This window comes from Thunnus maccoyii, chromosome 18 (genome assembly GCF_910596095.1).
Source record: "Thunnus maccoyii chromosome 18, fThuMac1.1, whole genome shotgun sequence".
NCBI lineage: Eukaryota > Metazoa > Chordata > Actinopteri > Scombriformes > Scombridae > Thunnus > Thunnus maccoyii.
In genome coordinates this window covers 2,618,351-2,631,266 of record NC_056550.1, presented here as the reverse complement: position 1 = coordinate 2,631,266, position 12,916 = coordinate 2,618,351, and the positions used below count along the sequence as shown (strand labels likewise).

General features: G+C 40.2%; 1 protein-coding gene across 2 annotated transcripts in view; it reads right to left on the bottom strand.

Annotated features, from left to right (window-relative positions):
• The window catches only part of LOC121883472 (potassium voltage-gated channel subfamily C member 1-like), a 74,734-nt gene that overhangs the window by 30,541 nt on the left and 31,277 nt on the right, over positions 1-12,916 (bottom strand). For both annotated transcript variants that reach the window (XM_042391755.1, XM_042391756.1), the window contains exons 3-4: positions 2,753-2,884; positions 1,201-2,062 (exon numbers count right to left, since the gene is read on the bottom strand). In XM_042391755.1, coding sequence (XP_042247689.1) covers positions 1,201-2,062; positions 2,753-2,884 — 994 coding nt within the window. The remainder of the gene's footprint in view (positions 1-1,200; positions 2,063-2,752; positions 2,885-12,916) is intronic.

Sequence of the window (12,916 nt, the reverse complement as noted above, 5' to 3'; positions counted from 1 at the left end):
TCCTGTAAAGGCAAAACTCCACCACACACAAACACACACACACACACACAAACACACACACACGCACATACACACACACACACACACACATCCCTGTATCAGTGCAGATGATGGACACCTCTATTAAAACAGTAGAGTACAGCAGAGATGAGCTGAGCCGAAATGAGATGAGATGGCTTGGATCAATGTTTCGACAGGCAGAAAATACTGAATATCTACTGTATATAGACCCGATCCAGGATTATCTGAGCATGTCAGCCTCAGCTGTACAGCATCTGGCTGGCAGAGTAAAGAGATGGATTTGTCTAGAGAAAGTAATAAGCTTTTTTTTTTCAGCCTTCTCGTCCCATCGTAAATTAAAATCTATTTTAGTGTACTCCACTCCAGGAAGAACGAGGACATTAGCAAGTTATTTACAGCTTCAAAACCTGAAGATACACACTTCTCACATCCATTCAGTGCTTGAAATCTGACCTCTGGTCATCAGTTTGACAAGAAAGTGAGAAACTTTGACAGTGTTATATCATTATTTTTCTCAAGGCCACTCCAGTGATTAAGTTTGTAATTTGGAACTCGATAAGTAGTGAAGAAGAGATGAGACATGAGTGAAAAACAAATTCTTTCTCAGCCATGCCAAAACATTGTACCCGAGCCCACAGACACACATACACAAACATACCCCATGCTTGACCACAACCACATTCCAACACTCACATTGAACTCAAACACTTTTTAGTGACTATCACAACCTTCAAATTCTTGATAATTTTATCAGAGTAATTTATCAAGCAAAAAAAAAAAAATTTGTTTCTTGCTTCTCAAATGTTGTAGATTTGGCGCTTTTCGGTTTCATATAATTCTTAATTGAGTAATTTTTGGTTTGACCAGTTGGCTGGGCCAACTTTTTTCACAAAATAGACAAGTACTGGTTGGCTAAATATTGTAGCTTGTAAGCTAACTGCTAACATGCTAACTAGCCAGGACCATGCTAAAGTTATTTTTTTTCTTGCTAATAGGCAATTAACAAGCTTGGTCACCAACCATACAAAAAGTGTATTCAAGAGAGGTATTTGTACCATTGACTCTTGTCTCATAACTGTCTGCAATCCATGACTGTTTTATGGACTTGGTACTTGTGTTTTTCCCACATCCACACACCATGGACCCAAATTATCTCAGTTCTGTTCCTCGATCACTCACCTGCCCTGTTGATTTCAATGATCTCCTCCTGTGCCAGTGGGCAATCTCCAGTACCCATCATGCTGCCGGATCCCACCATGCCCGGTCCAAGCACATTGCCCATCAGCCTGTGCGGTGAGGCGGTTGCCATGGCGAGAGCATCTGGCTTGCAGTAGTTGGGGCTGCCTGGTTGTGGAGCTCGGGGGATGTGCTTGTTCCTCTTCTTGGGGAGCTTCTGCTTGGCCATGGCCAGGGAGTAGTACATGCCGAAGTTGTTGACAATGACGGGCACAGGCATGGCAATGGTCAGCACACCAGCCAAGGCGCAGAGGGCACCCACCAGCATTCCTGACCATGTCTCAGGGTACATATCCCCGTAGCCCAGCGTGGTCATGGTCACCACAGCCCACCAGAAACCAATGGGGATGTTCTTGAAGTTGGTGTGGGCCGCAGCCGTTGGATCGTCTGGGTCGGCACCTATGCGTTCAGCATAGTAGATCATGGTAGCAAAGATGAGGACGCCCAGCGCCAGGAAGATGATGAGCAGCAGGAACTCATTGGTGCTTGCCCGTAAAGTGTGGCCCAAAACCCGCAAACCAACAAAGTGGCGGGTCAGCTTGAATATACGCAGGATACGGACAAAGCGCACCACACGCAGGAAGCTCAGCACGTCTTTGGCTGTTTTGGAGGACAGGCCACTCAACGCCACCTCCAGGTAAAAGGGCACAATGGCCACAAAGTCTATGATGTTAAGGGCGCTGCGGAAGAACTCTGCCTTGTCAGGACAGAAGATGACACGCGCCATCACCTCAATGGTGAACCAGATGACGCAGACGCCCTCCACATATGTCAGCCAGCCATCTGTGACCACCTCATACACTATCTGGAGGGGGGAAGAAAGGAATAAAGGATTAGTTGATTTTATCAAGCCTCTATTCATTCATGAATCATTCATTCATATTGACAGTACTGTCAAAGTAAAGGTCTCATGAAATGATTAAAGCCGTCCCTGTGTCAATACCTTGTGCCTCTGGGTATAGTGCTCTACCATTTAAATGTTATATGCATGCGTGCTATTTGTGCTTCCTGTAAAAAGTTCCATTTTCTTCAGCAATTCTGTTTTAACCCAACATAATTTATTTGAGGGCGATCCTCACTAACTCTGAGCTGACCCCTAGGGTGACATGGGACGGATGGGAAAGATTCCCATATTTACAACTTCCAAGTGTTCACATCACAGGACAACTCAACTTGGTTGAATTAGGGTTGAAAATATTTTGACATTGATGTGAATGCTATTTACAAGTTGGAATCTCATAATCATGATCATTCCAAGATGACATTAGGGTCTCATGAAAGGATGCTCTTGGTTGCATCATGGGAAATTTAGAATCATTTTTGGAGCTTGACTGATTCTAGTGACTAAAAGTCAGGATATCTTGGCCTCCTCCTTTTTTTTATCTGTTTTTGCAAGACTCCAAACTTCATGGAAGTGCAACACTAAATCACTGTAAAACCCTTTAAACAGTCACATTAAGTCTGTCAGACTAACCAATTCACAAAAACACAGTACCTCCTCGTGTGTCATGTTGCCAATGGTGACGTTCTCTGTTTTGTTGTAGATGGTGTTGAAAGCTTCGTGTGTCTCCAGGCAGAAGGTGGAGATGGAGAGGAGGATGAAGAAGAGCGAGCCAAACGCCACATACTGCAGAGAGCAACAGACACAAAGAGGAAGGGATGTGTTAAAAATTTGCAAACATCTTCTCTTTTTATTTTAAGTGACACTACAGAAAACTGTCACCCCTGTGTGCCAACATTTTTCTGACCAGTTCAAGCCTTTATCACAAGTATTTTATGTGTTTAATTTATTGCTGGTGGAGGAGGAGGGGTTTGGGACATTGCAGTAAAGTGGAAAGCAGAGGCTATGCCAACATACTGCAGATAGGGGGCGCCAATAACACACTGAGGAAAGTGGAGGAATGCTGTTAATTCAGTGCAAATGTCCTGACTGCTGCAATCCCATTGATAACAGCACAGTCAGGGAGATAGAGGGAGGGAGGGAGGGATGATGGATGGAGAGTGTAAAAGAAATTAGGTACGCAGGGTGTCTGTGTGCGTGTTTTTGAAAGACAGGAAGAGAGTAGATACATACACAGTGTAAGTAAAGAAAAAATAAGTGGGTAAATGAACAATGGTGGAATAAGGAGATGTATGCATTACTGTGAGCGCCATTATGAAAAACACGTATGCCGTGTACTGTATGCAAGAACTTAGTTAAATGTCTATTGATGTGTATGTGTGTGTGTATCTATAGATCTGCCACACGTAGGTTGAGCAGTCTTTTTTCTATTAGCATAGGATCAATGATCATCTATTTGTCTTAGACCACCTATCAGCCCCCCGATACATGCTCACATACACACCCTATCTACCTTTGCACTGGAAAACGATTCATGTATTTTATGTAGTGTTTTATCAGTCATTTTCTGTACAGTGCTCACATGTGCGTAATGCGATTTCCTTTCCTCTGCAGCATCCCCTTACCCCCCTACTATTATTTGCTCTCTCATCTCTCTCTCTCTCTCTCTCTCTCTCTCTCTCTCTCTCTCTGTTTCTCCCCACTTTCTATACTCCTCTCTTCCTGTGCTCTATGCAGTGAGCTGCCAGGATGTGTTGGGGTCCTCTCAGTGTGTGCGGCATAGCAGTCTTCTCCCTAAATGCAGGGATAGATGTTCATTTTCATTCAGACGTCTCTCAAGGACAGCACAGACTCATTGTCTGAAGTCCTTTCATTCCTTTTAACCCTGATGTTCTTTCTCAGCAATCATCCAGATACTGAGCCTCCCATTCTGAACCACCTTACTGTCACTAGATTTGCATATTTGGCATCTTCTGCCCAAAAGCAACTAACTGCATCTTTGGAGGAAAGGTTGATCAGATACCCCATGATTGAACAGTTACATTTTGTTGGCAGCGGTAGCGAGAACAAAGCAGTGAATGAGAGAAATAAAATGTTATTTTCTTGTTTCATGGTGGTTACGTACTAAAGCACATATAAATAACCATTAAACACTCAGGTGATTTACTGTGGAGACAGACGCTCTTAGTTTCTATTTCATTTTTCCCCTCTGCATTTCTCCCTCTCATTCATTCATTACAGTTCAACTCCATGTCTGTAGTAGACAGGTGGCTAGTAGAGGCAGACAGAAGGAGCTTGGAGTGAACATGAGCACACAAACAAATGCCATTATGTTCTTTCTTTTACTGTTCTATCTTAACAAGTACATTTCTGCAGATCTCTCAGTATTGTCTCAGTTCTTGACACAAGGATTTATTATCAAGGTCATCCATACTTGCTGAAATGTTATTATCATAAATTCTGTTCTCTTCTCTCTATGTATTCCATACTCTCTGGCTTTATACAAAATATAGGTAAACCTACATTTATAAACCATTCATTTTACTGATCCAATATGTGGCTTATTTTACATTTTGCATATTTGTGTAATATATCAACATTACATATCCATAACTAAAGGAAAACAACCAAATCTAAAGGGAACTTCTGTTGTATGTAATATGTATATAATGAATAAATCACTAGGCCAGTGAAAATATACAAGAGCTCAGTAAAACTAGGATGTACTGGCCAAGTGGGCCAGTGGGGAAAAAAATGTTACATTGGACACTGTGGCAACAGCAGAAAAGCTGCAAACACAAAATTGACATGTTATTCTCTTTTAAAGTTATAAGATATGGACAATATTCACTCTCCTTTTAGCTCTGTTGTGGTCTTTACCAGCTCCTGAGAAAAATGTATGGCTCTTTAACTGCTAAATGCTCTGCTGTGTTCACCAGCTAGTTGCTAACTGTGTCTGTCTGCTGAGCAGGTAGTGTACAATATGTTTATCAGAGCTTTTTCACTGAGAGCAGCTGCCTGCTGCTGCTGCTAGAAACTAGATTAATCAGAGCAGTGAAACTGAACCAAAACGGTAACAGTTGGAAAAGCAAAATATTTCGCTAGATGATGCTAAAATGCTCTGTAGAGATGAGGGTAACTGAACAATCACTTAGTCATATGATCCATTGTTAATATAAAATATTGATTAATGCAGCTTTAAAAGTTTTAAAGTTTCACTAATTTCACAAAATTAGCACTGAACATTTCTGATATAACTGATATTAGTGCTACACATTTGTATAGTTATCAGGTCTGACACATTTGGTTGAGTTTTAGGCCAGGTTTCTAGGTTAAAGGGTCAGTTCATCCAAATTACAGAAAGAAAAAAAAAATCTCATCAATGATTGTATCTAGCCTTGCAGATACTTCAGTACACAGTAATGACTGGAATTTGGATAAATTACCTTTAACAAATGCATCTTTCCAGAGACAGTGTCCTAGTTCATCACAGAGCCCATAAACCACAGGCCTTACTATGGACAGTTTTCTACTGAAAAAATAGTTCCTATGAAAACTGCTGTGAGCAGCCAATATCAAATGTCAGTGAGAAGTGAGAAAATATGTTTTTGGTATTATGGGTAAACTACTCATTTAAGGTAAGATAAAATAAGTTAAGGTTTAAAAAATGCACATTTTTCTTACATACAGTATTAGACATAGTGACATGCTTACTGTACAAAAATGTATATGTTTGCTGTGAGATCATGGTCACAGGGTCATGAACACATGGAACGGTTTATTGTTCATACAGAAATAGAGGTGCTGAGTTAAGCTACATTTGTACTGTTGCAAACTTGTTTTTCCTCTCGCATCAAGTATTACCTGATAAGTTTGACATTTTGTAATAGCAGGAAAAGCTCAGATGCTCTGGAATAATGTGATTACACCTCTGCCTGTCCTACTGAGGAAAGGGAGGACAAACAGAAGAAGTGGCCTTAGCAGTTACAAAATAAGTTAGCTTAGCATTAGCTAATTGATGTGGTGATGCTCTGACTTGGTTTTCTGCTTTGAGATGGTTCTGGTCCACTTCTTTTAACACTGACTTCATTACAATGGAAATACAATGATGAGCCTCAGAGCTTTTCAGATTGTTTATCGCTTCACCGTCGGTCACAGAGGGATCAATAAAGTAGGCAAATGTGCTACTGCACATTATCTGAGGCCACTTAATCGGGTCGTCCTCCCATCCCTTGGTAGTAAGGTAGTAGGCAGAGTGATGATCACATCATTAATTTTCCCCAAACAGAAAAAGAAGACACCTGAAGCATACTGCTAGCTCACTGGTTCAGTGAAAGCTACAACTGGAAGGAGGATGAGGCTAGGAATAAGTCGGACAGATTTTCTTCTTTCACATACATGAGGATTTGAACCAAAAATAAAACAGAAGACACCGCATATGTTTCAGTTTGTTCTGCTTCAACAGGCCACTGCAACCCTAACCAGCAACCCACTTACGAAGATTAAAAAACCAGTCAAACCGTGTCAAAACCACTTCCTGTGTGTGTACGTGTGTGTAGATGCTCATGTCTCACACGGCAACTGTCTGTTAGGTCAATGATGAAGGTCAACTTAATGCTGTGTGTATGTGTGTGTGTGTGTGTGCACATAGAGTACACTTGTGTTCGCATGCTCGATAATGTGTGTGCCTAAAAGGTGTATGTGTTTGCTTAAGTATAGATGTGTAAGTATGCTCTCAAGTACACGTGTGTATGTGTGTGTATGCGTGTGTGTGCGTGTGTCAGGTCAGTGATGAAGACAGACAGATGAAGTCTTCTTCCGATCCACAGGGAGCACATCGAGTCCCACAGCTTATTATCATGGTCTAATTTAACACTGCTATCTAGAGCTGTCCTGGATACACACACACACATACACACACACACACACACACACACACACACACACACACACACACACACGTACTTGAAAATTTTAGGGGTATTGAAGAGTTACAAAAAGGCAGATATAGAAGGATACATGGCATAAACATCCCTTCATTACTTGTTTTGGCGAGTCCCTTTAGCTGTATGCTGCACTGTTTTTTAAACATCTCAGTCCATTTTAATCACTACTAAAACACAACATCTGTGTACATTTTACATAATATCTTATTTTGCATACATGTGATACTACTGTAGTATCTCTCACACTGATTTATTTTATATTGGTAGTGTTTCTAGTTTATTGATGCAGGAGAATTGCATTTGCAGCCCTTTTCCTGTCAAATATGTGAATGATCTGAGAGGAAGATGAAATGAATATTGTAATATAGTAAATTTCAAACTGCCCAATCTTCCAGAGAAAAATGTTTTGTTAATTTGAGTCCTTCTAAGACCTTGCTCATTATGACTCATGATTTAGTTAGAAAGCCAAATAGCAAACAAGTAGCACTCTCCTGGCTCCTGCACACAATTTTAAAGTGTAAAGTTGTGTTATTTGTATACAGATTGAGTATTTGGTCTCCAGTGACCAGTGACTAAAGTTCTGTGCTGTCTGCATGAATTAGAAGTAATAATACAAATACAAAGTCTACAAGTCTACAGCCCTGTGAGACTGTACTTAGAAAAATGCTAACATCCTCAAGCAAACATGCTCACAGTGACGTGTTGATGTTAAACAGGTATACAATGCTCACCATCTCAATCTAGTGGGCTGGCATGCTAACTCTGGTACAAGTACAGCTGAGGCTGAAATATTGGATGAATTGGGATTTTGACTTGATGATGGTGCAAGACAAAAATCTGTTATTACAATTCATTCTGAGTGGGACATGAATGTCTTAACCAAATGTAATGGCAATCCACCCAATAGTTGTTGAGATATTTCAATCAACCAATGTCAACCTGCTGGTACTTTTAGATTAGTAGTCACAGGGGATCATCATTATGATATATCTTCTCCTGACCATGAATATATTTCTACTGTATCTCTGCAATAGCTGTTGAGATACTTCATTCAAAACCAAAAGTCATGGTGGTGCAAGTGGAGAAGTCAGGGGAATAACAAGTTATTAGGATTCATCCTCTGGGGACATGGATGTTTGTATGAAATTTCATAGCAATACATCTGATCTCTTGTTCGTAAGATATTTCAGTCTGGACCAAAGTGGTGAACTGAGCGACTGACATTGTCATTCCTAGAGTCTCACTGCTAGCATAGCTAAAAACAATACAAGTGACAAGTGCTCTGCCCACCTGACAAGTCAAGTGTGTATGATGAAATGTCAAATTTGTCAAGTATTCAAAGAGAAAGAATAACCTACATCAGAATATGTCCAGTGGACAATCAGAATTTAATATTGATCACAGTTGTGTGTATGTCATTATACTTCCATTTACTTGCCATGCCAGAGATGTTAAGAGGCACACTTTTTACCTATCACACTCTACAGGTGTTTTCACTGACATACAGTAGCTTTCTATTTCCGCTGTCAGACGAGATCTTTCAGTGAGAAACACCTTCTACCAGCCAAATGCTGCTCAAATGTGTCTGGCTGGTGAGTCTGTCTGCTCTGCCAGACAATTTGGCAGGTAACCAGCGATCATTTAGCATGGTAGCTGGCTGGTAAAATAATGTGATTGTCTGACTAGTTGATAGGAGAATTTTAGCTACCACTGTGTGCGACCACACCAGACAATGCACTAGTAATACTATACTATACAACCAGGATGAAACAAACACAAGTGTGTCATACTGTCAGTAAGTACCTGTGTGTACCTGTGTCATAAAGCAAGATTAGTGGCCTTGCCTGCTATGTTTGGGATTGACTGAGGTTTTCCACTATCCCAGAGCTGGCTCATTTTGAACTGGGGGTGACCATGCTGCAGAGCTAAATCGTGTCTAAAAATGTGTAAACAGCCCATCGACTGACCAAACAGCTCACTGGATAAATTGAGTCATCATTTCTTCAGGATACTTACATGAATGTATTTGATGATTAAAAAACACTGTATAACACTTCACTGAAGTAAAACACTAAAAATCACCAAGGATGAAAACACAATAAAGTCAGAGGGCTCATTTCCATTGTGGTCCTCTAGTATAACACTTAACACAGCACAAGATAAAAGCAAAACAACAACAAGACAGCAAGCAAAGATAATACAATAAACATATAAATAGCAGGTGGCAGGGTAGCTATGCTCATGTTTTCTTGGTCATAAAAAGTTAGATTTAAAATTGAATATGCTACATGGTACTTTGTAACCATTTCTTTAAGGCCACTTTCATCGTGCTCTGTGAAACACTAAATTTCAGATTTGTGAGCAGATTATTCCACTGTACTGCTGCACTGTATAGAAATGTGTTTTTGTCCATTAGGCTATTGAATCAAGGGCACATATACTATATACACTATATTCCCTTACAATATTACTAGTACGGGATAACATGAGGTGACTTTTTGTATGTTTTAGACTCATTCAGACATACTAAGTATGATAACTGTAGCCTTTTAATAAAATTTAAGATGTTATTTTAATCCTAGTATTATGGTGGAAACATTTCTGTCAGATAGACCTTTTCCTTAACAAGAACCATCTTTTCTTTTATCTGCAATTTTCCTCTTAAGCATTGGCAGTAGAAACAGACTTTACAGTGTTTTAAACTTCAAATCTACTGCATATTCATGTTTGTTGTTTCAGAAAAAAGCACAAATGTATAGCTATCCATTTGTTTCTGTGCTTAGACTTCTGAACATGAACATGTCAACCATGTTGTACTGCTGCTGCTTCATATTAAAAGTGTTCAAGTGGCGAAACACGAGGTGGCTTTAATTGTGAAACTGGAAATGCGTTGCTCCAAGCACCAAACAACAGAAGAAGAAGAAGAAGAACAGTGCTTCTCTCTACGACAGAGCTGAACAAAACTACAAATAAATAAGGCTTATCATGTGAAAGCAACCCGTTGTCGGGTTTTTTGCTGTGGTGGTTGGCTGCTGCTAATGTTTATCGCTATTATATATGCTTCGTCTCCTGGTGTGCATTGATTTTTAGTTAGCTAAATATTTTGGGTGGCTTTGTGTGCGTTTTGGTGGTTTTTGAATAGTTTTTGGGCTTGAAACTATCAGCTGTATCTGGCAACACTGCCTGTCAGTCATACACAGTGACCTAAATCTCTTTCCTTTACCTCCTCCCCTGGACAATCTTCTCTTTCTTTAGCTTTCTCTCTTTATTTTCTTCATCACCGACTCCCTCTTCTCCCTCCTGTCTCAGCTATTTTCTCCTCCATTTCTGTCACTCTTTTAATACCTTTCTCCTTCATTTGTGTTCCTTTTACTGTCGTCTCTTGGAACCCTTAGATCTCTCCTTTCTTCATCTTCATTTTTGTCCCTAGAGCAGTTCCTTCTTTCTTGTTTCTTTTTTTGTGTGCATAAAATGAAATGCTAGTTGCGACAAACCCAGAGAATTATCAACCAATTCAGCAGTTCTCCCCCAGTTATCTTTTAGCTCAGTGTTTGGTTGTCCGCTTTAGCAGGCAGCTGTTTTCATCAAAAAAGCAGAGTTAGCAACTAGCTGGTGAACATAGTGGAGCATTTACCTTTCTCAGGAGTTTGTGGAGACCAAAAGGAGAGTGAATATTTGACTTGCATTTAACATGACTCCAAGTGAGTGCTAATGTTGCTCTGTGTCTGCTGGACGTGTAAGTTTGCTAACATATTTGTCAAAATAAGTTTTTATGGTGACAGTAAATCAGAGGTATGTGCTTTTTTGCTTGTTGCAGAGATTCTCTGCCCCAAAGTGCTAAAAAAATAATTATTATTTCAGCTTGAATACATCTATTTTTATCAATAAAATTCCTGCCCAGCGCCAAACAACTGATTCACAAAGTTAGCAGCTATCTGGTGAAGAAGCTTGAGCAGCTAACGTTAGCAGCTGAAGAGCCAGATATTGTTCATGAATTCACTAAGACCACACCAAAGCTAAGAAGCAAGAATATTGCATTCACCAGGAGGACAGAAACACAATTTTGTGTCAGCTGGGTGTGTAGCATACATTTATTGCTAACACATTTATTAAAGCCCGACAGTTCGCAGCTGACTGGTGAAGAAAGTTGAACAGTTAGCAGCTAAAGAGACATATTTGGTGGAGAACAAATCAGAGCTAATAGAAAAAAATGTGAATATAGGACTTACATTTGCCAGATGGCCAGAAACGGATGGGAATTTAATGTTGCTCTGTGTCTGCTAAATGTTTAAACAGGCACTTACTAACATGATAGCTATAACAATATAGGGTTATAATGTCTGGGCTGTGTTTCCATTTCCCTTGTTTCAGAGTTTTTCTACCCCTAGTGGCCAAAAATCAATTAATGCAGCTGTAATATTAAAACATTTTGCTGACATATAACCCCCCTGCTTTTAGCTAAACTAGACTACAAATACGAGCGGACAAAGACCAACAAAACAAGCTTGTTAAAAGCATCTAAGTGGTCTTAACATACACACAGGTTTGCTTGTGTTAGCATATCAGAAGGAATAACACTAAAACCATAAACATCATCCGGTGACTCAGAAAATACTCATTACCTAAGTACTTAGCTAATAATGTCAATACTGAGAGAAAGGGGAGGAAGGGAGGGATGGACACAAACAGCAAGTGTGCAAGTCAGCAATAGAGAGATGTACAAAAGAGAGGGATGATGGAGGGAAAGGAAGAACAATTTGATTTTCAGACACCAAGAGATGGATAAGAATTGCACAACAAAAGGCATGAGGCGCAAGAAGGCAATGAAGCAAGAAAAAACTGCTCTCAGCTTGGGACAGAGGATCAAAAGCATCTAATTACAGTCATTTAGCCCGGCCAGGCTAGAGATCTGTGCCCAAACTCATCACACTGATCCCACACTGACCTATATGTCAGTGAGGAGAGAGAGAGAAATGAGGAAAGGCTAATGAAACTATAGAAAGAGGTGGCTGTGGTACAGTAAGCTTTGACCTCTAGCTGGTGAAGATACCATGAGGCAAACTATAAATGTACGCAAAAGAAAAGCAATTACTGGTTCAGACTTAATACCCGTTCACATAGGACACAGAACTGACGCATATGTGGTGTGGTAAAGCACACCAATAGGTGCCAGACAGAGACCTGAGGTGATACTTATAGCTAGGTAACTGCATACTGATTGGGAAGTTATTTTCTCATGTTGCCACTATACTAGCAATGTGTTGCTATGCATCGTTTTCTTCAAGCTTGTTAGAAGAGCAGTGGCCACAGCTTCACACCTGAAATACACCAGGCACAGACATGGCACGTCACATAGGCGGGGCAGAGCGTGGTTTTCAACCTGCTACACCAACTCCGTCTCCATCACTGCATGCGTATTGAGTTTTGCCAAGTGATAATGCAAGCCAAGTGATAATGCAGTGTTTTATGCAGGGTTTGGAAGTGTAGGCTATATTAACTGGTACTGAATTAATTAACAAGATTGTTTTAGCTACAGGATACACATTTATTTGATTGATTTATTTTAATGTACAATGTAAAAAAACCACAAGGTTGCACTGCTGCGTCACATTGCCTCTGGTACAATGAGATATTTATTTAATCATTTTTGAACAGTTTAAACTGTTTTCTACACTGTTCTATGTATTAAATTTTTGGAGGGCTGTGTATCCGCACATAGCGGAAAAAAATAACAGACCAGCCAATCAAAAATAGAGATGAGCTGCACGATGCCCGCGCTGGTACAGGCAGCTTCTGTGGTCAGTGTAGCAGCTTCAGTTGATTATGATAGACACGCTCTGCTGTAGCCATGCTATGACAGACGTGTTGCGCC